Source organism: Bradysia coprophila (assembly GCF_014529535.1).
Source record: "Bradysia coprophila strain Holo2 chromosome X unlocalized genomic scaffold, BU_Bcop_v1 contig_12, whole genome shotgun sequence".
In the NCBI taxonomy this organism is placed as follows: Eukaryota; Metazoa; Arthropoda; class Insecta; order Diptera; family Sciaridae; genus Bradysia; species Bradysia coprophila.
In genome coordinates, this window is record NW_023503293.1 from 7122311 (window position 1) to 7147924 (window position 25614).

At 33.2% G+C, this 25614-nt stretch overlaps 2 protein-coding genes across 24 annotated transcripts; one reads left to right on the top strand and one right to left on the bottom strand.

The window, feature by feature from the left end:
- Nucleotides 1-3271: 3271 nt before the first annotated feature.
- On the top strand, nucleotides 3272-19687 carry LOC119067396 (troponin I). Of its 22 annotated transcripts, none has more exons than XR_005085933.1 (12): nucleotides 3272-3427; nucleotides 6164-6205; nucleotides 6730-6963; nucleotides 7067-7195; nucleotides 7271-7394; nucleotides 11322-11422; nucleotides 16157-16200; nucleotides 16261-16402; nucleotides 16548-16752; nucleotides 17237-17278; nucleotides 19371-19407; nucleotides 19473-19687. XR_005085933.1 is itself a non-coding variant. In XM_037170329.1 (11 exons), the coding sequence occupies exons 2-11, from the start codon at nucleotides 6191-6193 to the stop codon at nucleotides 19475-19477; spliced, it is 873 nt and encodes a 290-aa protein (XP_037026224.1). In that variant the 5' UTR covers nucleotides 3273-3427; nucleotides 6164-6190; the 3' UTR covers nucleotides 19478-19649. The 22 variants fall into 22 exon arrangements, 15 of the variants coding, with proteins under 15 accessions (XP_037026222.1, XP_037026224.1, XP_037026227.1 ...); XR_005085934.1 differs by lacking the exon at nucleotides 11322-11422 and adding an exon at nucleotides 9736-9836 and having other exon boundaries at nucleotides 19473-19651; XR_005085935.1 differs by lacking the exon at nucleotides 11322-11422 and adding an exon at nucleotides 10811-10911 and having other exon boundaries at nucleotides 19473-19651.
- Nucleotides 19688-22482: 2795 nt separating this feature from the next.
- LOC119067398 (nucleoporin Gle1) lies at nucleotides 22483-25605 on the bottom strand. 2 transcript variants are annotated; one of them, XM_037170343.1, is made up of 8 exons: nucleotides 25454-25605; nucleotides 25056-25420; nucleotides 23963-24913; nucleotides 23763-23843; nucleotides 23585-23694; nucleotides 23343-23527; nucleotides 23106-23258; nucleotides 22483-22672 (listed from the first exon to the last, which is right to left on the bottom strand). In XM_037170343.1, exons 1-8 carry the CDS (start codon nucleotides 25500-25502, stop codon nucleotides 22578-22580), a joined length of 1989 nt encoding a protein of 662 aa, XP_037026238.1. In that variant the 5' UTR covers nucleotides 25503-25605; the 3' UTR covers nucleotides 22483-22577. The 2 variants fall into 2 exon arrangements, with proteins under 2 accessions (XP_037026238.1, XP_037026237.1); XM_037170342.1 differs by having other exon boundaries at nucleotides 25056-25605.
- Nucleotides 25606-25614: the final 9 nt, after the last annotated feature.

Here is a 25614-nt window from a genome sequence, read left to right on the forward strand (position 1 = left end):
TCTTGAGCATGAATAGAGTTTGTTTCTGAAGCCTTAAAATTCTTTTTTTTAAATTAAATTCTTGACCCGGTTGCATTGAATGTCTAATTTATTTCCTCTTTTCCTCTAATTGTTGACGAAAATTAAGCGACATTATTTTCCATCGGTTTTAGTGCAGATCCTTTTTTCTTCTTCAAAAATTGAATGTATTCGATGGAAATTTGCGTAAAATGATACCATTCACATCATTTATATATTATTCGTTTCCTACTGTCTTAGCATAGCAAATCCATTCATTACTAGCAAATTTCATTGAAAAATATTTCCGAGCATGGATGTGTGTGACCCACTTTTCTGCCTTCGATGCTCATCACCGAAAAATGTATGTTGTGAATGTATTGATGTGATGCATTTTCTCTCCATTTTCTACTATCTCCATTCAAAATTTCATCCCTCCGTGGTGAAGCACTCTTTCCTACAGGATTCGCGTACTATGTGTATTGTGAGAGAGTGTAGAGATAGAATTCACCTTTAACGCGTCTGTAAACTCGCCGAATATATCTCACAACATCCTTGTATTGTAATGTCATGACGTCAGCATTATGATGTCCTCAGTCTACATTCGTTTTTCGTACAGTTTAATAAAATATAGGACGATTTTCGTCGAGGTTAGTTAGGAAAAAATTGAGTTAACTAGAAAAACATTTCGTTCTTGTTTTTTGGTAGAATCGAAGAAAACGATTTTATTATCGGAATATTATGGGATGGAATTATATTGATAAATCATCCATGTAGCGAAGCTCAGATCGAACACCGCACAATTACCTCGGTCAACAATGCACATCTGAAAATATATATTTAAATGGAAAAAGTTAATGACCACGAACCACTATTTATAGCCATGTTTTCTTTGGGTTCCGTTGTCGTGATACATTATGTGTCTATCTCGGGAAAAAGGTAGATGATGCGTTTTCTCGATTAATTTGTATACCACAAAATACACCTTTAAAAGGCCACTTTTGGACTGCGTTATAGAAGCGTTTTTTCTTTTCAATAATGCTAACAATTTCAGAAAGCATTAATATAAGTGTCTTACACTTTGAAGTGCTAGATTTGTCAAGCCGACTATGGCACAACATATTCATCTGTTCGTCGAGAGATCGAGGCCAGGACATGAAGCGGATAGTGTTGGTAGGTCTAGGAAACATCTAACTTAAAACATTATTACTCCAAGTAATTTCGTGGGCATAGAATAGTCTATAACCATTTAGCATATCATAGATCTGTCAAGACAAAAAAAAACAATTTTAAGGGAATCAAATTTACCGACAGTTTCATCTAAGATTCTTCGGGAGACTCTTGTTGAACAGCTCACAAAGGTTCAATTGCAAAAACTAGTGCATAAATACCCAACCCATACTGACTTTGGTTTTATCATCCTATCATCCACCAACAATATTTTTATTGAAAAGACAAAGTCTTCACGACCCCCAAAGAACTTACAATTACTTTTTCGTCATCTACTACGCCTACAAAAATGCGAAAATTTTAGACGTTCATAGAATAAAAATTGAACGAAGAACCTTCCTATTGTCGAACTCTTTTTTTTAAATTCCACGAAATTGGATTTTCCATTTTTTTTTTTTGAAATTGAGATGATTCTACTGAAACTGTTGTCGACATATTGCAGTGCTGATCAAAATTTTAAAAAGTTATTTTTATTCTGAAACCAGAATTCAAACAATCCACCTACAGACGGTTGACAAACTTCATTCCATCCGCATTTAACTCGGTTGATTTATAAAATGATGGTGTGTGCAAACTACCTTTTGTGTTATAATATGTTCATCTAAGCTGAACATCGCTCGTGGTTTATTTTTTGAAGATCTTTCGACGCGGAGGCGTTAGCGTTAGCGGAGGCTTTGACTTCCTCTAAAAAAGTTGACCAACTAATCCAGGGAACAATAGGCAACCATGGGCAAAATTTTAAATTTTTTCTTCCATTGACCGATATTTACCGGAAATTATCATAAAATGCACCATCTCAACCGATGTTAAATGTTTTGGAAGTTGACACGGATCTAAACTGTGTCACCTGTTCCTCTTGTTAGGTTCGATAGATAATTCAGTTTTCATCTGAATGCCTTTAATCAGGACATATTTTCCTCAGAGTGTTTTCCTCATTATATCTGTTAGAATTGAATCTGTGTCTACTCTCACACACACCAAAAAGGAACATTCAAATGAACGGTAGTCAGATTAAAAATTTGTACCATTTAAACAAATAAAAAAAAAATACATTTTTCCCTCTATCACTCCATCAGATTGTCTATATGACTCATGTCCAAACATTGAACGACACCCTCATTTCGAGAATATTCTGCAATCAGATGTATAACCTTAGAAGTATCAAATTTGACAAAAAAAAATTCAATGAGAAAATGTAACGAAAGTTGTACATTGAACTACTTTATAAATTTACACACGGAATTTCCTTGGCAGATATTTAGAAAAAAAAGTATTTCGATAAAAAAAAACATTTCGTATTACTAATTTCTCATGTTTGTGTGGTTGTATAGTTACCGTTAGCTACCAAAGTTTTCGAACATAAAAACAATTTATGAAAAACAGTAACTGCGGTGACCCGCCCGATTTCTTATTTCTTTTCCGATCTTTACTGTAGTTCTCCTCTTACAAATGGAGGCAGAGTCGTGCATTATTCCTACTTCATGGGGAGAACGAATCAAAAACAGATGATTTGTGAATATTTCAGTATTAGCTAATACAAGGACTTTCCAAAGAAAAATCTGTTTGAAAGAGATTTAGGCAATTCATACGTATAGCCACATCTGCTTCATCTGTTAATGACAAGAACGGCAAAAGTAAGTGACAGTGTGAATGTTGAAACAAATGAAGTACAAGATTTCGTAAAAATCTGTTTAAGACATTACAGAAAAAGAAGTAGAAGATTAGTGATAATCTAATTTAGATTGTCATATTGGGATTGTTATACTGATGACATGATTGCCGTCTGTGAAGGTTTAAAATGAAAACTTGCAACTTCTAGTTCAATTTTTCCAAAAGACCAATATTTGTATCCAATCCCTACATGAACTTCAGAGAGCAATAAAAGAAATGATCACCATTGACCTGTTAACCATTGTAACCAGTATACGGTGCGTAAGAAAAAATGACACCACATTAAGCGAATAAAATAGATTTTCTTCGCCCCCCCATTCTCTCCTCCTGCCATGTAATCTACACACTACACACATCTATTTCAGTGCAATCCATTTTTAGCCGGGGACCCAAGCTACAAAGCAATCGTAAAAAAAATATTCTTCCGCGAACCATAGACGATCTCTTGAAAAATACAGTCAGCCTTTAACCGTCGGATAGATCAGTTCGATCGTGTTAATAAAAATCGTATTTGAATTTCTTTTTTGAGGTGAGTTGTATACTGTGATGTAGTGACGAAAATAAAAAAAAAAAATGGGAAAATTCTATAAAAAAATATTTTTCTTTAAAAAAAATTGTGTTGAAAGAAATATTGAATTGGAGAAAAAAAAATCTTTAAAAAAATGTGGGAATTTTCGAATTAAGAAAAAAAAATTGTCGAAAGTCTACTATTGTAGAAAAAGGATCTGATCCTATCACGCATTTAACAAAATTATATAATCAAGATCGCTACAATCGGCATAGGATTTTGATTTAATCCGTTTACAGAACATGTGAAAATTTGTATCAATGTTTTAGGGTGTGCAATACGTGTGTGATTTCAATATGTTTCCATTAAGTTAACCGAAACGTCTCAGTTTCATTATCATCATCATTTCTATCCCTGATTCAGTGATCCGAATTTATCTATCCAATCGTTCGATTAGGATGCGTAATCGTGATTTTACGTTGCCTCATCGGAATATTATTTCAATTGAAATGTTTTAGATCTAGACGACTTGTGAATTAGTGTGAAAAATTCGTTGGTTTGGCAACCGGCCAAAGTAAATATTTTTGAAATGTTTATTTTCAGCCCATCGAATGAAATAAAAAGAAGAAGAAAATTTAAAGTTCTCGTATCAGCCCGAAAATTTATATCAATGCAACTCATATATGAAGTGAATATAATATGTATCAGTGCAATAATGTTGTATGAACCTTAAGCAATAAATGAAATTAAATTGGCGATTTCATCTGATTGCCAGAAAATGAAGGTTCTAAAACAAAACAAGAAATTTGTGATTCCTTAGCCAACAAGATGAAATTGCTTTGAAGAATTCTTCTCCATTACCTGTCTTCGATTTCATTTCGATTCAATTTTACGACATTAAAAATAGAAAATTTTTCAATTTAAGTGTGTGGGTGTATAACAAAATGTGTCGACATTGACTAGGCGTTTGAACAGCGGTGTGTGCAAATGGTTATTTAGCTTTCCACGCACTTTTTTTTTCTTTTTTCATCATTTTTATGAATACATTTTCAAAATTAGAAATTTGATACGATCACTGGTGTGCGCCTGCGTTCTATTGTTATATCCAAATACGTGCGCTATGGAAATCTATTTTTGAACACCAGAGGATGATGTTCAGCAAGTGTATATTTGTGAATGATTCTTATTTTTACCAGAAATTATGCACTCGAATGTCGGTAATCCGTACCATGTTCCGGTAAATAAAACGCGAATGGTGCTAATGTTATGCATTGAAAATCGTTCAAAAATATCGATGAATGAACAATGAAGTGTCTTGACATTCAAAATGAGTCTAATATTACCTCTCTGTGTGCATGGATGACGATGAGAATCAACATTTAAAACATCGAAATAGTTTTCCTCAAAGTTCAGTCGAATCATCAGAGGTTTATATCCATTATATTCATTTAGAATCTGAGGAGTCTGTATATCTACACAGTAGATTTTGATAGATGTGAGAACCACTTCTACGACCTATCGTACCAACACTTTGCACTGACTTTAATGTTTCATTTTTATTAAGTTGTAAAACTATAATGAGACTCTTTCCTTATGAACAGTTATTTACAGAAATTCCCCGTCACAATAACGAATTATAAGAAAAATGAAATTTCGTTGATTTATCTTCGTTCCTAAAGTTTAGAACTGAAAATCATCACCCCTTTCTAACGATTCATAATAACAGTAATTTTAAACGAAAAGGAAGCTAGACGAATCAGCGGTATTGAGTTTGTACAATGTACAAGCCTTGTACAATGAAAAATGAACGTGGACGAGTATCACAAGTTGAAAGATTACTGGAAAAACTGCACTAAATTGCACTATCCAAATGTGAAGCATCGAAAGTGGATTTCTTTCATTCCAATTTGTAGGAGTTTTTTTTATCATCAACGTTAATTTGAATTGAAAATGTTCATCTTGTAGAGCGATGCAATTGAGACAGTTTGCTCCTCTTGAGATTGCTCTCTTCGATATTTTTGAAACACACAATTGTGTGTTCAGACCATAATCAGAATACACTGGTCAATATATATGAAATTGTAGACAAAAATACATTTGATTTCATAGAAAAAATTCCGCAGAATTATTAAAAAAATGTCTTACATTTGGTGGACTTTATTAATTTGCCGATTTTTCTTGGAAATTTTCCAAATAAAATTAGTTGTCAATGCGAACTAAAATTAGACATATCTGATTTTCATAGGAAAATTTTTAAAAACAAATAAAATTTCAAAACTTCCATAGACTGTAAATATGTCACCAATATAAGTGTCGAGTCTGATACGTCATTTCGTCTAAGTTTTATCAACAAATTGATACAAAATCTTTTACTTCATTATTTTCCCTTTATATTTTTCACTTATTCACATGTAGAGCCAAAGCTCCACCGATTTCTTAAATTCGTACATCATTTGACTTCGTAAGCTTTGGCCCCTATTGTATCCAATCCTATTGTACGAAAGTGTGACGATTTAAAGGTAGTGCCATTTTCGGCTAGCCTTACTTTGCTTATTCGATGTGTAGGTTTAACTAACATGATTTTATTATTTTGTTAATCTGCAGAAAGTGTATTTAAAATCGACAAACATTAAAATGTACCTGAGGAATTATCGTCACTGATTGATAGAATACAATTCAATATTTCATTCAATAAAAAATATTCGCAATTCTACACAATAATTAATTTTAAATTTCTCGTTTCTTTTTCGATTTTAGTAGCTTCTATTAATAACATAATTCACCATGGCTGATGATGAGGTGAGGTATGTATCGACATCATACACTATTCATTGATCTATGAAATTAATATCAATAAATTCTTCTCATATACTTTTTTTTCGATTTCTTGTCTGCCATCTACACAATGTCTTTTCATCGAATAGTATGAGCAAATGGAGTATTCATCATTCGTCGAATCAAGGTAAACATTTTTAATATTTTTATTTATTGCTTTAAAAAGTTGGCAACTGACAAAATTGCTTTGCAATTTTTGTTTTTCTTTTTATAATTCAATTTAATTTAAAGTGAATTGATTGATTTGGCATAAAAAAAAACAGAAATAAATGAGAACAGTAATGTAAAGCTTAAATATAATTATTATTATAACCGCCTTGATTTTGTGAGTACGAAATATACTAAATGTTGGAGTAATCAGTGATGTCCGTTTTACTTTTACATGTACATGTCTGTCTATGTCCTAGTGGTTATTATCTTAGTTGTAGAGTGTAAAATTCTTGCAGCTCAAATTTCGTCATTCTAATAAAAAATTGTTCGTTTTTCAGAAAAAGAAAACCCCAGCTGGTACACCGGGCACAAAGACTCCAGCTGCTGCTGGAGCGAAGACTCCAGCTGCTGCTGGAGCAAAAACGCCAGCCGCAGCCGGTTCTAAAACTCCAGCTGGAGCAAAAACTCCAGCTGGAGCGAAGACACCTACTGGTGCTAAGACGCCATCGGGTACAAAAACTCCTGTACCGGCTGAACCGCCGAAAGATGAAGCAACTATTAAAGCTGAGGAGGTTAAATGACGACATGATGACATACACATTACACACGCTCACACAGTTTATGACACATTTTTACACGATTTTAACGTAACTCTTATTTCCATCAACAATATAGGCTAAGAAGGCTAAGCAAGCCGAAATTGAGCGCAAGCGTGCTGAAGTACGCAAGCGTATGGAGGAAGCCTCAAAAGCCAAAAAGGCAAAGAAAGGTTTCATGACCCCAGAAAGAAAGAAGAAACTCCGAGTGAGTAGTAGTTTAATGGTTTTCCTTTCGAAGCGAATGTGACTCGAACGTTGCAATTTGTTTGGATTTTTCCAGTTGTTGCTTCGTAAGAAAGCCGCTGAAGAATTGAAGAAAGAACAGGAACGCAAGGCCGCCGAACGTAGACGCATCATTGAAGAACGATGTGGCAGACCAAAGGACATTGCCAGCGCCAGCGAAGGTAAATGAGAATGTTTAACAATTTACAATTTTTTAATTTAAAAAAGAAAGAAAATATTTTAAACTTGGTTAATGAGTAATCGTCGAACCTGTGGTTTTCAGAAATTATTTCTAAGAAAATCACTGTACAAATAGAGTCGTAAAGTTAAACAACAAACGCCAAAATGTTTCATGCTGGACCTAAATTGCTTATAAAATCCCTGTCTTCTAAATCATCATTGCTGTCCTCTGAAAGGCTTAGTTATTTCGCTGACCTTGACCTAGTCACCCTTAAAAAGCTCATTCTTCGAAATTGGTTGTCCATTTCAGTCCTAGTCACAAGCCTCTCTGTAAAAAGGAAGTAGTTCGAATGTCAGTTCGCCTACGACCTTACATTTGAAATATTAATTGTTTTCGTTAAGCAGATTTCGAATGTCTTAAACCTTTCAGAAGCCCAAACGTACCTTCTCTTTGTTTTCACCTTTCTTCCGGAGGTCCAGCATAAAACGGTGTGTTCGTGTGTGTCTCAAAAATCGAATCAGTCATCTTCGTTCGTTAATTTTAATTGGCTTTTGTAAATAAATTTTTCGACAATCATAAAGTAGCACTAAAATCAAATCAGTTTACAAACAAGCATCGTAAAAAGTTCAAAAAATTAATCCGAAACTAAAGAAAAAACCACAAACCTTTCACACACTTTAAAATCATTCTTATTCACAATATTATATATCGATTAATACTTACAAAAAAAAAACACTGAAAAATAACATACTCACTACCCATTTAGAGGAAATTAAAAGTATCTTGCGAGCATACAAAGAACGGATCAATGCTTTGGAAGACCTCAAATACGATTTTGAATATGTCGTCAAACGGAAAGATGTTGAGGTATTGGATTACACACAAAGATGCTTACGTAAAAAAAACATGTTCTACCATTTAATTGCGCTATCAAGGCATTTTAAAGTCGTGACTGGGATGAGATGCTTTCAAAAATTAGAAAACTTTTCGATGAGACACGGACTTTGCTTCGAGAAAACATTTTAAATGATGGCATCTTATGTCATACAGTTATGTAGAAGTTTAGTGAATCTTAATTTAAATAAAAAATGTCTCTGAAAAATTTCCTAATTTTTTTTGGTTATTTCCGGTAACGATGGAAGTCTTAACCTGAACTGCTCTTTTTTATTACTTTTTTATTGTTGTCCAATGTTCACTGATCTGTCAGTCAAAGTGGTTTTGCTCGTGTTGTCCGAAGTTCGTTTTTTTTAATTTACTTTCTTCTACTCAATTTCGTTTTATTTATTTTTTCATAGCTTTTACAAATCTACACTAACCATAAAACTGAATACTGACACAGATTACAGTCGACCAATTTATTAATTCTACATTAGGGGTTTTCACCGGCTGATTTTATGAATCAGCCACTGAAAGCAGCTGAAAAACGATGTTAAATTTATAGTTGGCCGATTGTATTTTTCAAGAAAAAACAAACAGTCAATTTAACTGATGATATACTTAATAAACTCGATTTTGATTTTATTTTTTGCTGAATACTGCAACATCTAAATACATCAATTGAAAACCATTTACGAAACAAAATTTATGCGCTCAGTTTATTACAATTTTCTGCTTCAATTTTTTAACCCAATTTTTAACAAATTTTATTCGTCGAGACTGGTTTCATTTTCACTTATAAAATAAAAATCTCTCCAAACAGGGTTGTCCAATTGTAAAAAGAAATTTAGTTACGTAGCTCAATCATAACGTTAAGTTTTAATCTGTAGTTTTAAGCGTAGACTAAGACACATTTTCACATCAAAAATACCATAAATGTTTTAAAAAATACATCAACAACAATCATAATTTACAAAAACTCACAATAAAAAATAAAAACACACAACCTCCACGACACGACATTTGAATTTTGCACACCAAAAATTTATTTTTAATATGTTTCCCGAGGAAATGTCATCGGCCACATGGAACGTGACCGTTTCACAGTACATAAAATATCGTAATCCTCTCGATTTGGGCGTTCTTAATTGAACAGTAGCAATGACGAGAGTAAATATACCTGACCTGCAGTGACATTTCATTAGACTAAACACCAAACCATTTAGGAAAATTTGAATTAAAAATTGGATTTAGATTTAAGATTTGTGGCCAGGAAAAAGGCGACAAAAATTATTAAATGTGTGTGTGTCCATTCAAGTGTTTCTTTTTTCTTCTGTTTCTGCATTTAGTCGACAAAATTGGAAAATGGTTTAGTTTCTGAAAACAAAAAAATTATCAAAAGTTGAAAAGAGAAAAATGTAATTTATTTTAAAAGCAAAAATCAAACAAAATATTTTACAATGTAGAGAATCTTAAGAGCGTCTGCACACAATATCATTCGAGAATCGGTACATTGGAAGAGCAGAAATATGATTTCGAATATAAAGTAGCCACAAAGGATATGGAGGCAAGAAATTAGAATATGATTAAAAGAGTGAACCAATAATCACTATTTTTTAATTTTGAAGTAGAAAAGGCTATACTTTTTGTTGTTTTAATTTTTTTTTTTTTTAAACAAAAATTTATTTATTTTTTAACGAATAACCGAAAATTTTACGCTGTACAACTAGGCAATTATTCTAAACCGATGGTTTTACATTTTTTGTTTCGTTTAATTGTAGCCGCTTATTTTTATCCAAATTTAGGAAAATTAAACAAAATTTTTTTTTGGAAAGTAAAACGTTAACTTTAATTGTAATCAACATTTTCTTTGTATTTTGTAGATATGGTAGAAGTAAATGAAAATTATAAATTCCTTAAAGCGTATTCACAGAGCGTATTCGATATCAAATAACATTTTGTTCGTGAAAGTATAATTGCTTTTATATTTTTTATATGTTTTGGTATGTGGAGAGTAATATTTATAATTCGAAATTAAGCTTTAGCTTTTTATTAAATCTAAAAGCTTACTTTAACCAACAAAACGACGCCAGAAACTTTATTATCCTAATAATTTACAAATCAAAATTACATCTACAGTCACACAGTCTGCTTAATGATTGAAGTACTAGATTCGATATTTACCTACCAAAAAACCATGCGCTTTCACCTGAATGTAGTACTTCGACATATATAGCGGATAGTATTGATGAGTCGAAATTAACTTAGAATCACGGAAAAAGTTTCTAACGTCAATTTGTTGGCCGTATACGATTTAATAAACGGGGGACCAAGACAAGTGTTGATGATTCAATTTTTCGTACAATTTATTATCATGGAAACAATTTTTCAATGGACACCAGAAACAAGAACAAATTTAGAATTTGACTAGATGAAGAATACATTATAAACCGCCAAAGAACACAAAAAAAAAACTTTTCTTTTAAAATGATATAAAAAAGACGATTCTAAAAAGTAATAAAACCTAATCGTATAATATAGCTGAACTGCAAACAGTTTGTCAAACATATTGGAAACGGATATATAATTTGGAAGGTGACAAATTTGATTTAGAATACCAGGGCCGATTAAAACAGTATGAGGTAACCCTGCAAACTATGGCTGCTATCCCAGATTTCTTTTTTTTTACTTTTTAATAATTTTAGTGACTTTTACAATTTACTTTTATTTATTTTAAATAACCATCGCACAATTCTTTTTTTTTTTTGATTTTGTTTTTTATTTATTTTTTTATTTATTATTTCTTCAATTTTTAAGTCACCTGCGTCGGTTAAAAAAATAATAATAAAATCTCTGTCGTCAGCAATGAGAAGAATATATTCGTGTCTTCTTTTCTTTTCTTTCTTTTACGCTAAAAAAAGGGAAAGAAAAACCAACATCCGTTCATTATAATATTGATCAAACAAATAAAAAAAGCGTCCAGATCATATTATTTTTCTTCTCTCGAAAATGTGGTTATACAATTTAAAATATCCTGTCCGTTCGATTACAGACGAGCTGAAGGAATACTGTCAAGAATATTTCGACCGAATGTATTTATGTGAGGGCCAAAAATGGGATCTGGAATACGAAGTCCGGAAAAGAGAGTGGGAGGTACTGCAATTTAAAAAAAAAAAACGAAAAAAAAATTAAATTACAAAATTTCATTTCATTAATAATGTTATTTACATGTTTTTAAGTTGTGTTCTCTATTTTTTATTTTATTTTTTGATTAATGAAAAACTCATTGAACATTATTTTGATATATTGCACAATTCAATTCCACCAAAATGATATGCATTTTCTTACACGAACCAACACACTTGAACATTACACGACATAAAAACATTTGAATATTTTCTTTTTTGCACTGGATCCTTGTGTGACTTCATTGACTTCGCCTTTTTTTAGTCATTTTCCTGACTATGCTACGGGCACCGACAAAATTTTTCGTTTTCTTGTTGCAAAATGTAATGATGCGGGAACATGTTCGTTTGCGATTCCTCAGTTTTCCTAAACAGTTCCCCTGAAAAGTGTTATCACAATTTGTATTACAAATTGATTTTATCGGTCCTGATCATATATAGTTATTGCAACCAATGTTCATATCTACGGTGTTCATAATTAAAACAATTTCGAACACAAATTGTATAACTACATCAATGTGGGGTTAGTTTGGAAAATTGTAATTTTGACTAAAATTGATAAGAAAAAAAAAAAACAAAAACAAATAAAAAATTTAAAAGAAATTTCAAATAAAAAAAATGCGAGTTTTTGCAAGACAATTTTTGAGCAGTTTTTCAGCTACTCGGCTGAAACGAAATGGGTTTCATAGGCTCTCACGACTGGCAACACAAAATAAATTCAATGAAAGGGACCTTATGTAATTGAAGTTGTCAATATGCGTTTTCTTGCAGGAAAAACATTTATTCAGACTTTACCTTGGACAGAAGAATTACAATCAATTTCATTCATTACTGTAACTATGCTTTATAAAGCATAAAGCATTAAAAACACAAAAACAGTTCGAATCGAAGGAGGGATCAATTACAAGCACGTCTAGTGATGCAAACCGAAAGACAAAATTACATTCAAACAAAACTATATATTCAAATAGTTAAAAACAATCAACCAACAACAATCAGATAAACTTAAAATTTACTACTACTATTACTACAACAACACAATTACAGTTTTCCGAGTGTTTCCAATTTTGATTTTTTGAAGAAACGAAGAAACTTTGTAAATAACAAGAAGAAACTGTGTTCTGTAAATAATTTTGCTAGCATAGAATTATGATTTTTTGCAAGTTTAAAAAAGGTTTTTCTGATAGTAAGCACTACGAAAGTATATAATTAAAACCGAACCAAAAATGATTTAAAAATTTTACACAACAAATCAAAAAAAAAATTAAATCGAGAAAAAAATCTAATTCTTTTTAGTTGGGGTTGGAAAATAGATGTAATGGCAGAAATATATACCCGAAATATAAAAGAACAAAGAGACGTTTTCTGACATTACGTTTACATACACTGTTAAAGTAATTAGTGTTTAATCTGGTAGTTTTATATAAAAAATTTACTCGAGACAAAAAAAAACAAATATTTTTCTTAGATATTTCCATATTTTTTTGTTAAAAATCAAATTGCTGCGTTTGAACCCTATGAGAAAACCAGTTTGTTGCATGCATCAATTTACTCAATTTATCCTTAGGATTTTAACTGATTGATGAATTAGAAAAAATTGATTTTTTTTATTTTTTTATTGATGACATATTATACAAACTCACGCATGGCTAATTTTATTTGCATTGTCTTATTCTATTTCTCTATTTTTAACACCAACAAAAAAAACCAAAATTTTCCTCAATTCGTTTCATTAATAAAAATAACTTTTTTTTCAATAAAATTGTTCTTAATCAAAAAAAAACATTGATTTTTAAAACAAATTTATAAAAAAATCATTCAGCATAAAAACAAAAAAATAATCGTAATCCCTTTCAAACCTCGCGTCCAGCAGTATGGCACACCAAATTGCTCATTATTAATTGATTTTTTATTTTATTTTTTTATTATTCGTGTGCTGGTACTTTTTTTAATTATTATTTTTAATTTAATTAGACTTATATATGTGAACAATCTATAACATTTTTTAGGTTTAAAACTGAACGAATCTTTTAAAAAATGAATTATACATTTAAACAAAACGCTTTTTTCTAGATTAGAATTTTATTAAATGTTTCACACGCAATTTATACTTTTGAGACGAGTACGTAGCTCGGGCGAAGTGCATACAAAATATACTTCGTTGCATATAATGTAACGTCATATCAATTTCGCCAAGAAGATTTTCTTTGTACAGCTTTCGCAAACATTCCGATACTTTTAAATTTCAAGAAAAGCTTACGAAAGCTCTGAAAATGCAATGAAACTCATCTTGCAGAGTAATTTTTTCTGATGATCGACGTACATTTTGCCGGCAATTTGCACGATGTGTGTACTGACCTTAATTGACACCTACAACAAATATTATATACAATTGAAGTGGGTTTTACGTTAATGTTGTTCAAAATAAATTTTTATTTTTATTGCTAAATCCGAACCAATTGCATAGTTTCATAATTTGTGGAGCTTCATGTGAGTTTTATATAGACAACATCAGACAAAATTAAATTGCATTTTTGAACCGGGTAATTGTTGGTTTACTTTTTGATTTTTAAATTTATGAAGTCAAGAGGATACGGTATTTCATGGGTAATGGTGGTTTTTCCATTCAGTAAAACCAATAGTCTTCTACAGTCTAAAACATATTAGATGTTGTCTATATAGAGGCCCTTTCTTTTCGTACACGAGTCCGCAAAATACAAAAAACTCGTCCGCAATTTGATTTGATTTATTAATATTTTTCGCAAATGAAACTACAAACACACAATGGAAAAAGTATAAAATACACATACAACATACACAGACACAAAAATGTCATACGCACCTGATCATTTCGTTTTCATTTTTCTTTAATTTTTTTTATTTTCATTTTGAAATGTGCCATACTGTGCAGTACCTTCGTTTTTTTCAAAGATCCCATAAATGTCCCTAATTATATTTAAACGAAAAAAGAAACAATTTTTTTTCGTGTTATTACTGTAGAACATTGATTTTACCTTTATTGTCTTTAAAATGAATTTTTTGTTGACTTTATAAAATGTTTTAAAAAGAAATTTTAAAAAGAAAATTCCGTCGAGAAAAGTTCATTCGTTGAGCGAACAAAATGGAAAAACGAACTGAGAAAAGGAAGGAAAAATTCTTTTCAATAGATTTTGTTTTTAGAATTTCATTTGATGTGTCCCTTCACAACCGGCTTAGATTATAATTCTTTTCTAATTTTTGAAATAATTTTTTTTTGTTGGTAAACCAATTTTTTTTTATTTTTTATTTTTAATGATGTCTGAATTTCGAAACAAAAGAAATGTTGTAATTAATTAATTAATTTAAAGAAACACAATTTTTTAAGATAAACATCAAGACGATCGTGTAACCAAAAAACTTTAATCTAACTTCTTTTTTGTTGTTGTTAAAAAAACCAAAATGAAAAATGATTTTTTGTCCCACAGAACGGAAATTTTTAAACAGTTAGTGTGTCCTTCATACGTGTCTTTGATTGTCGCAAAACAATTTTTTCTCGATAAAACTGAGTACAATCAGTCTGTCTTTCCTGGTTTTGTTAAATTTTATGTTTTGTGTTTTTTTGTACTTTGCCGTGAATTTAAATTTAGAGTTTAAAGTCGTGTGTATGGTAGATCCACTAACTTTAATTTAAGATAGAATTATAGACGCAGATGCATTGCTTAAAAATTTAATTGTAAGAATGAAATCTTCTTTATTTTTAACCTAAAAATTTAGTATTTTTTTGAGTTAAATTTTAAAATTAACAAGGAAGTAGAGGGTACTATGTATCAGATTTAGCAGGGTGTTATGTAGAAATTGCATACTTCTGGAATGTTCGAATCCAATTGTATATATATGCTGAAGAGCTGCCACTTTTTACATCCAGCCAGTTCTTTTAAAAATTATCCGATCTTCAGACATCTTTTGAGAAACCTAGCAAGGAAGGACCGTTGCAAAAATTTATTTTCAGAACTTAATACAGTGGAAAGCTACTAAGTTACAGGCCATTAGTTGAGTCAGATCTATATATTGATTAGTCGCAACAGAACTATATACTTGGTTCCGTATATCCTTTCTAATTTCGGTGTGTCTCGTTCCGTAAATATAATTTCCTTAAAGCCATAGATCAAGAGATTTGATTCGAATGTCCATCAACCTTTCGTAAAATTCATGAACTTTGTTAGGGTTGAAGTGAATGTGAATTAGATTCATAAGGCTATAAGTTTTATTCTTAAATTATAACTTTGCATATCCGACCAGATCCAGATCTTGTAAAAACTCCTTCAGCTCATACATTCATTGGTAGACATTTCGTTGTTAAATTGTTGGTATGTTTAATGCAAAAAGTAGAGAACACTTAAACGTTTTTGCGGATAATTATAGATGAATGCTAGACATTTTAGATTAAATCATCTTTGTAAATTAGAAATTTCTTTTTGTTTTGTAGTTCCTTTAAGTAGAATATTTCATTCTTCCAATGAAAGAAAATTCAGCTTTTTATGTTGTGTTTATTGTCACAATTGTAATGCTACTAATTTTTGTTTTTAAAGAAATGGGAACAATTTGAAGTTGTGCAACTAAAATTGTAAAATATTATTTCAATGTAAAAATGCTTACAAAAATTCAGTCATCCCACTACCAAAATTTGGATTACTTTTTTAACCCTTTCATTGTGTTCACACAGATCTCCGACCTCAATGCCCAAGTCAATGATCTTCGTGGTAAATTGTAAGTTCGTCTATTAAGCATTTCTTGACCTTTCGGTTAACAATGATTGTGTCATTATAGCGTCAAACCAACATTGAAGAAGGTGTCCAAATACGAAAACAAATTCGCTAAACTCCAAAAGAAGGCAGCTGAATTTAACTTCCGTAACCAACTCAAAGTTGTCAAGAAGAAGGAATTCACCCTGGAAGAAGAAGAAAAGGAGGTTCGTATGCGAGAAAATTTTTTCGTTTTCACATTCAAATGGAACTTTTCAAGCTTTATATCCTAAAAAATTAACGCAAAAAATTCTTTTTTACTAAAAATTTGCTGCAATTAATACAAATCGAACAAAAAAAATAAATGAAAAGAAACCAAAAATCGTAATGGAAACTAAAGAGATGAAAGAGGCTGCAGCAGCGGCAGCAGAAGAAGCTAAGAAGCAAGCGGAAGAAGATGAAAAGAAAAAAGAAGAAAAGAAAAAAGCGCATTCTTCGTCACACGGCAAGAAAGAGAAGACACCGACAAAAGAAAAAACGCCAACAAAGGAGAAAACACCAACAAAATCGAAGAAGTGTAAGGCAATGTCGCATTGCAAAACTTTACGTCCATTTCTGTTGTGGTGTCTTCCCTTTTGAACGGAAATGAATTCAATATGTGTCTGTTAGCTTTATGCCGTTGATTTTCCATTCCTTGACTATTTTACGTAAACAATTATGCGGCGGCGGTTGAACAGCTTCGAAAAATTAGACCATGAGATTTTTTGACCATTCGGATAAACTTGTGAAAATACTCAGAGACTATTTTTCAGGAAAACATTTTTCCACATTTTCCCGGACTTTCCTACATTTTCCAAATTTACACAAAAATATTTTTTGGGAAAATTAAGGAAAATATGAAAGAATTTAGAAAAATATGAAAAAAGATTTTCCCGAAAATAGTCCCTGATTTCGATAAATTAAATTCTGTCGATTTTTGGGTGTGCTGTTTACCTCTCGCATGTCGCTGTTCTGTTTCAAAACGCAAAGCTAATCCAATTTTTTTCTGGAAAAATTTGCAGAAGAAACCCGACTGGTCAAAAGGCAAACCTGGCGATGCAAAGGTAAAGGAAGAAGCTGAAGGTGTCGAAGCCTAAGCGACTCGAAAACAAATGAATATATTTTTGTCTTTCCTATTGTAATGTCATTAAAATCAACATCTTCCCGATATATAAAAAAAATGTTTTGAACAAAAAAAATAAAATTTTAATAATTACGTTTCTATGTATATCATTCATTCAATTTTAATTTTTAAAATTAAACTTTAACAACAGATGAATACAGAAAAGAATTTATTAATAAAACATCGATGACATTAACCTTTGTGTTATTGCAGATTATTTTCAGCGATGGTAATTAATTCCCACATTGTAATGTATCCGAAATTGTCTCTGAATTGTTACCTGATCCGAAATATTCCTTTCCACATTTTTTTTTTGTTTATTTTGTTTCATATCTGTATCGTAACCAAGTTATTTCCTTAATGAATGTCAGCCCCAACCGTGCTATGTGAAAGTATTTAATTAGAAAAATCAACTTATGTGCGTCAAAATATTCGTCCACACTTCGATAGCTCAATAGGTCTACTCATTTTCATGTTATTTATTTACAATCGATTATTTAATCGGTGGTTATGGGTAATCCTTCTGAGCATGACTTCATACAGCGATGATAAACTTTTCTTAGAGTCTAAGTCGTAAAACGTTTTACAGTCACCTCAAAATGGCTAGCAAGAAATTCATGTCCTGAATGGTTTTAAATACACTGTATGCACATGTAACAGTTGTGTACACGGCACGTGCGCATGTGAACAGTAAATCCGAGTATAAATGATACTACGCATAAAACGTGTGGAGCTAAGGAAAACAGAGAGTCGAATGAATATTGCTAAGTATTTTGGGGTGAGTGTAGATTACTAGTTACATATTGCGTAACTGTGGTCGGACCATCAATATAGGAACCTCTGGATTGGATTTTCTTACCCAAAGCAACACAGTCAAATATAAGCGAATGAACGCACGTGTTGATGTATATAATACACATCACCAACACATCCATAAATTTCTTCCGAATTTAACAAGTTTCCATCGGTGTACAGTGCCATAAATTACGTAACAACATATCACTATGTGGACCATGTCATACATAGACCTGACTATCTATGTATTTCTAATGTCAGTGGCACAGTCTCGAAAGGTATTAAGAGGCGTAAAAAAAGGTTTAGTCCAACTGGAGCCGTTGTGTTTGGTAAAGTTTAAGAATCATCTGACAATCGTCTCAGTAATCGTCCTCACCACCCCAGTGGCTCCTGATATTAAAGGAATTCTCTAAAATTCAATGTAAATCCACTATTCTTTAATTAAGCAGAAGTTACGAATCTTTGAGGGAGCACTACTAATTATATAACGTACACTGAGGTAGCGAATGTACCGCAATTATTCTTCTAATTCCACTTACATCTCTACGGCAGAATAGAGGTAGTAAGTACAGCAGATTGTAAGCAGAGTAACAGAGTCCTCTAAGTGAGCAACAATGGGACTGCTCTATGTCGCAGAATAATAGTTGACATATGAAGTATAAATGGAATAAATTTCACATTTTCTTTGTTTGTACAGCCAGAGGTAGTGATATTTCATCATGAATTTGCTTCAGCTGTTTTTCAGCTGATCCACACATACAATCAAAACTATTTATACGTCACCGTTTTGATTGTATGTATGGATCACCTGAGAAATAACTGAGTCAAATTCATGCTGAAATACCACTGACTCTAACTGTAAGAGAAATGAAGGCCGAGAAGTTCCAGTTTTACCTCAGAAAGAATGGCCGACAGAAACGTGCTTTCCAAAGTGAGATTACGGAGTTATCGGGAAAGGCTATTTAATTTATTTTGGGAAATCGTTGACATTACGGTTCGTAGAGGTTGAGAAAAACAACGTGATTAAATGTCTACCCCATTTTGCACGATTGGTGTTGTTCGACCCACTTCTAAATTAGTAATTTGGCAATTAAAGAACAAAGGTATTTTTTTTTCTGTTTTAATTGAGTCGACCTATCCATCAAACCTAGCTAACACCCAGTACAATTATTTACTTTAAAGAAAATAAAATAAAATTCTTGAAGCACAAAAGTAATTCAATTTTTAACACTGAATAGGAATGTGAATGCTGTTGTGGATATGAAGGGCTCTATGGTGAGAATCGTATTGAATAAAATAAAAACTCAACTGAAATACGAACTTCTATTCTCTACTTCTAGCGTAAAAATAACCATCAACCGTAACCAATCATTAATTGCTGATTTAATTTATAATTTAAGAATTCAGGTCCATTGTCGCAAAATCCTTTTATTAATTTTTATTGATTGATTTGGATTTTATTTTCTAAAATTCAATTTAATTGTCACAATTGTACTGAGATCATGTTTTTCGGTTATTAAAATAAATTTATATTTATATTAATTAATGAAGAAAATGTGTTTTTATCAACTACGGTTTGTCTCTTGCTCTGAACGAAGGACATCGCTGAAGGAGTTAACTTGATATTGATATGTATTTCGGCTAACTGAGCACATACACTCAATTCTGCCAATTCCATATAATTTGACTAACTGAGGACTCCACATACTCAATACTGCCATTTCCATGTGTTTTGGCTTACTCAACCGTCCATATACTGAATGAAGAAGGGACGTATCGATTTTTAGCCCCGTACGAAGTACAAAGGGGCTTATAGGATTACGATGCCGTGTGTAATTGATGGAATTCGAAGCAGACGGTAAGGGCAAAGTGTTTGCCTATGTTCATAGATGACGAATCTGCAATAAAAATTTTGTCTGTCCGTCTGTCCGTCTGTCACGTCGATATCTTGAGTAAATCAAATCCGATTTCAAAAATTTTTAGATAGTCGAAATAGTGAGGCTAAGTTCGAAGATGGGCATATTCGGGTCGGCCCTTCGTGAGTTAGGGCCACCTAAGTGATTTAAGGTCTTTTGGTGATATTTATGGCAAAATAAACGATGGAAATGTAAATGACACGGCAAATGATAGGTATTGTCAATACCAATCCAGGAAAAAAAAGTTTTTTAAAATCGGGTGAGTGGACCGTGAGTTAGGGCCTTAGAAGTGAAATGCTACTAGGGCCCTATGTGTATTTTACATAGAACTCGAGTAAATTTCATTCGTTTTTCGTAATTTTTGTTTGATTTGGAAGGTAATCGAATGCCGAATAGAATGTTGTTGAAAAAAAAAATTAAATTTGGGTTCTTGGCCTAAGGCCGCTACTAAGGCCCTATGTGTATTTCACATATAACTCGAGTAAATTTCATCCGTTTTTCGTAATTTTTGTTTCATTTGGAAGGTAATCAAAGGCCGAATAGAATGTTGTTGAAAAAAAATTAAATTTGGGTCCTTGGACTAAGGCCACTACTAGGGCCCTATGTGTATTTTACATATAACTCGAGCAAATTTCATCCGTTTTTCGTAATTTTTGTTTCATTTGGGAGGTAATCAAAGGCCGAATAGAATGTAGTTGAAAAAAAATTTAAATTTGGGTCCTCGGACTGAGGCCGATACTAGGGCCCTATGTGTATTTTACATATAACTCGAGCAAATTTCATCCGTTTTTCGTAATTTTTGTTTCATTTGGAAGGTAATCAAAGGCCGAATAGAATGTTGTTGAAAAAAAAATAAATTTGGGTCCTTGGACTAAGGCCACTACTAGGGCCCTATGTGTATTTTACATATAACTCGAGCAAATTTCATCCGTTTTTCGTAATTTTTGTTTCATTTGGGAGGTAATCAAAGGCCGAATAGAATGTAGTTGAAAAAAAAATTAAATTTGGATCCTCGGACTGAGGCCGATACTAGGCCCTTCAAAAAAATAAAATTTTAGGGCGATTTGAAATTTTTGTTTCATTTGAAAGGAACGTCGTACGGGGCTTCGTAATTGCGCTATGCGCAATTTGTAAGATGTACATATTACATAATAATTTTACTTAAACTACATTAACCGGCGCAATAGGCTTACGGTCAAAGTAGGGTGACAGACGCACTAGGGTCACGTACGCAATAGATATACGGGTTTGTACGGGGCTCAGTCGCAGCAAACGCTCCGACTGTTCTGACGGCTCGTTTTTTGTCAAATATCAGTAGAAACAAAAGAACTAAGAAACTCGTTCATCGGACTCCAACTCCGACTCCGACTTCGCCATACCTAGCAAGCAATGTATTTCAATTGCTATGCCTCCTAGATTACGTTAGGCCAACCAGGTAAGTGGTAAAGGACAATCACACAAAGAGCTGACCCTCAATTGGCGTAGAGTCCGACTAACTAGGTTATTCACACCGTAAGTGTGCCTAGAATTTGAATTTTAAGTGAACGATTTGATGAAAAAGTGAACCAAAAAATACATTTCAACGCTTTACTGTATGAAAATGACGCTACGTTAAAAAGACCTCCGCACTTTCCATTTTGAATTTCGACCGCACTTACGGAGTGAATTCAGTTTCTAACTACACATTTAAAAGAAAATCGGATCATGTCTAGCTGTCCAGACAGATTCACCATCAACACTTTGTTTTTCATCCGATCTCCTGAGAGATTCACCAAAACACTGGCATGCTTGAATAAAGTTTATGTAATAGTAAGTTCAGAATCAGGACATATTTTCCTAACATTAGTTTCCTCAACATCTGCCACATGTGACGCAATTTTTTCTAAAATTTTCTTTCTTAAATTTTTTGGGTCAATTTTTTGTTGATAAAAGTTTTGCGTTGAGGCGCAGAAAGCGTCACCCTCAGCGGTATCAGTTATTTTGTAAGTAGAAACATGGACTTGCGTCACACTTTCACCCTTTAGGGTTTGTTTGGGGGATACATTTAGCTATTCACCATCGGTCTTCCAACATTTCAATACAGACATCTCCAAACCTGGTTTGATGAAAATGCACAAAGTCAAAAAAAAATTTTGCTAATTGAATTCTCGTACAGATCAAGAAATCAGTGGAATAAATAAGCCGGAAAAGGTCTGGCTGGTGTCTATAGGCTTTTTTCTTAAAAAATGACGTCATTTCCGCTGGACGTTTTTTCGCATGAAATGGCGAATTCGTGTCAGATTACACAAATTTAACAAAGCATACAATTCAATGCTGAAATTCAGTAACTACCAATATGCTTAGAATCTGTGTACTTTTCTTCGTTATGGTTGATGTACGCTCTCTAGTAGTTTTAAAAGCAGCGGGAGTCCAGTCATAAATTAAACAAAAGTCATTTGCAATCTAGAGATTTTGTCGTCAACAATTTTATTTCCCCAGCGTTTTCATTCTTCTGATAACAAAATAAAGAGTTAGTTGAATTGGGTTTCATCACCAGAAATTGTCCGCCAACACATCCTCTGGTGGATCGATTTTATTTTCGCTCAAGATTTTTGTCACCAAATTTTCTAGTCTTGTTGTCGGACCTGCGGAAGAAAGTTACAATTTTCGATGAATAAATTTAGGCCGAATAAAATAGCTCCATTGGTTGTCTCTATTTTTGATATTGACTCCATCCCTTAAATTTTGAATTTGTTAGGGAAGAGCAAAAATTCACACAAACGAAAAGCTTGTGAGTCGATAGTATTTCGGAGAATTTATTTACTATCATGACCTCTGTTAGTTATCCAATAAAATTTAATGCAGCTAAGTGCCAAATTCCTTCTATCTTTCCAACAGACCAATCGCATTTCTCCAAATGGGAAATAGTCTGACGAATGACCTATGTTGACAGTGATCTCTATCAATTGTTTCATTATCGTGTTCCATTATCAGTGTTAATTTGTCTCTAATAACAGTTACACGCTAGCTTTCATATCCAATGCACAGTATAATTCACTAGAATCTACTTCTACTTACCACCCGAATCGGTCTCGTTCAATTTGGGCATGTATGCATTTCGAACTAATTGCATCAGCTTTACAAACTGAAGTTGATAAGTGGTCCACAGCTGTGAACCGGTGATGACAATGAATTCATACAACATCGTTGCACTAATGTCGTTTATCGGATCTATGAAAAAGTTTGCGTCGGTTAACAATTCAATTAACAAATTTGCAGACACTGCGTGTGAATTTATTCGTATTCGTGTCATACCTAAATTGAGCTCGTTCGACAGCCAAATCCAGGCAAATTCGATGCTGTGCGGATGTGGTTTGTTGGCAGACCGTCGTGTTTTGGAAATAATTACCGAAGCATATAATCGAACCAAACCGGTGAGACGTTTTAGAAAGTTCACCTTGTCTTCGCATTCATTGTCCTTGAACGTATAGCCCAGCGATCTGGAAATCAGATTCGATTATAAGTAACGTTCCTTAAGTAGTTGAAAAATCATTTACTTTAAATAATCTTCATGTGACTGGTTCGGTCTCCGTTGTATATGATATGGTACAATCAACGGGCTATGCTTATATAAATAGGCCAAAAAAAGGGTACCAAATTCTGGAAACTAGTTGAAAGAGACCAGTGAGATCGTCTACAATCAATTGGTACAACAAATATTCTTGATGAAATTACCTTCTGCCATAGTGCCGAAATCAAAGATGCAATGGTATGGGGATTAGCTTTGAGAAGAGCCAACGAAGAATCTGCCTGTTTCTGTAAAGTTTGTATGGGTTTTTTTTTTGTAAGCTTCGTCGATTTATGATTAGTTAGTTGTTTCTGAGAGTCTAACGGTAGAGGGTCTAGAAACAGTAAACGTCTTTATCTCAACTTACCACGAACATTTTCGCGACCAACAAATTAACGTATCGGATTCCTAGCGGATGCTCCTGAGGATTGACGCGAGTACCACCGATTTCAATGCTATTGCCCGATAAAAGTAGTGCAAACCGATCGTACTTGTCTTGTAAATGTCGCGGCGTTACAGACGATATGGAATTTGCCAGGATGTTGACACATTTCGATAAATCGAATCTGAATTTTTTCATTTGACCGTCATTCTGTAGAGGTTTTACGGATTCTGCATACTTTTCGTAGAATTGCATTGTTGATTGATAATGACGAAGTCTATCATCGCTAGCAAATCCATGCGAAACGGTCAACGAAGCTATCTGGCTGGGTCCATCGGCTGTGTCCACGTCAGATCTACTTTGCTGCACTTGTTGTTGTTGAACTTGGTGATGTTGTTGTTGCTGAACTTGTTGCTGTTGTAATTCTTGCTGACGTTGTTGTTGCTGTTGTAGTCCCTGTTGTTGCTGCTGCTGCTCCAATTGTTGCTTCTCCTCTTCAAGTCTCAATTTTTCGTTCCGATCGGCAATTGTGCGTTCCAATTCTTCTGCAGATTGTACCTCCTCGTCAACAGAGCGCTGCATCTCTTTGATTTCATCGCAAATTGCTTCCAACGTATCAACTTCACTCGACGTAATGTTTCCGGAATTGACCGATTTTATTAGGTTTTCGTAGCGCTGCAAATATCGTTCCCTAGCCTCAATGTATTTCTGGATATTTGGAAGCTTTTGCTGGTTCGAAATACACGTTTTCACAAACTTCTCGAAAATTATGATGAACAGGTCCTTTAACGATTTGATCGACTGGAAATAACCGCGGACTTCCTCAACCCGTTTTAAACGATTGATCTTCTCTGTCGTTTTTCTGCTGTGGTCTTCTATTTCGCGCTTGGCTTGCTCTTCGGCTAGCTGCGCATTTTTTTCCATCTGTTCAACCAGCTGAAACGAGCAAAAAATGGGTTGTTGTTTTCTCTTAGAAGCTCTCAATTGCAGAGCAGTAACATGTACAGAACTTTACGTCAACTTGTCACCAAGTCATTAAGAAATAAGGATTGCCACTAGAACTGGCTGCTCATCTTACCTGCACGATTTGATGTTCCTTTTCCAATAAATTTTTCTGCAATTTTTTCGACGATTTCTCAAGATTCGAGAGTCTCATATTTTCCATCATATCCTCCAACTCAATTATTTTATCCTGACGCTTAGCCATTTCCAACCGAATCTGCTTTTGGCGCATTCTTTCAGCATTTCTCAATGCCAGTTTATTTTGAATAGCTCGGCAGTCTATAAGATTTAATGCGGTTCCATGGCTGCGCTTTCGCTCTGTTTCCAAATCAACTGTGTGCCAAACATCGCGCTTCCACTGATCTTTAGACTGCTCTCGCTGCACATTGCTATTGTTTGATACTGGCTCAATTGGAACATTTGACTGGACAGTCGCACCGATTGTGGTTTCGTTAACCAGGTGCGATATTTTTGCTGCATTCGCCAATGCAGATCCCTCCCAGTCATCAATTTTCGTTCGCATCTTCGTTTTCTTATAAATTAAACTTGATTTTTCGATTTTGTATTTTTGTGGCGTGTTTTTCTTGTTTTTGTTTTTGTTCAGGCGCACGGTGTTATTTGACGGATTTGACAGA

Excerpts from the sequence above, each read along its gene's own strand:
- LOC119067396 (XM_037170327.1), top strand. Across the intron at positions 7,395-11,321 it reads CATTGCCAGCGCCAGCGAAG|ACGAGCTGAAGGAATACTGT; the intron begins GTAAATGAGAAT and ends GTTCGATTACAG. Across the intron at positions 11,423-16,156 it reads TCCGGAAAAGAGAGTGGGAG|ATCTCCGACCTCAATGCCCA; the intron begins GTACTGCAATTT and ends GTGTTCACACAG.
- LOC119067398 (XM_037170342.1), bottom strand. The coding sequence starts at position 25,502 with ATGCGAACGAAAATTGATGACTGGGAGGGATCTGCATTGGCGAATGCA. Across the intron at positions 24,914-25,055 it reads AGGAACATCAAATCGTGCAG|CTGGTTGAACAGATGGAAAA; the intron begins GTAAGATGAGCA and ends TGCTCGTTTCAG. Across the intron at positions 23,528-23,584 it reads TCACATGAAGATTATTTAAA|ATCGCTGGGCTATACGTTCA; the intron begins GTAAATGATTTT and ends TCTGATTTCCAG.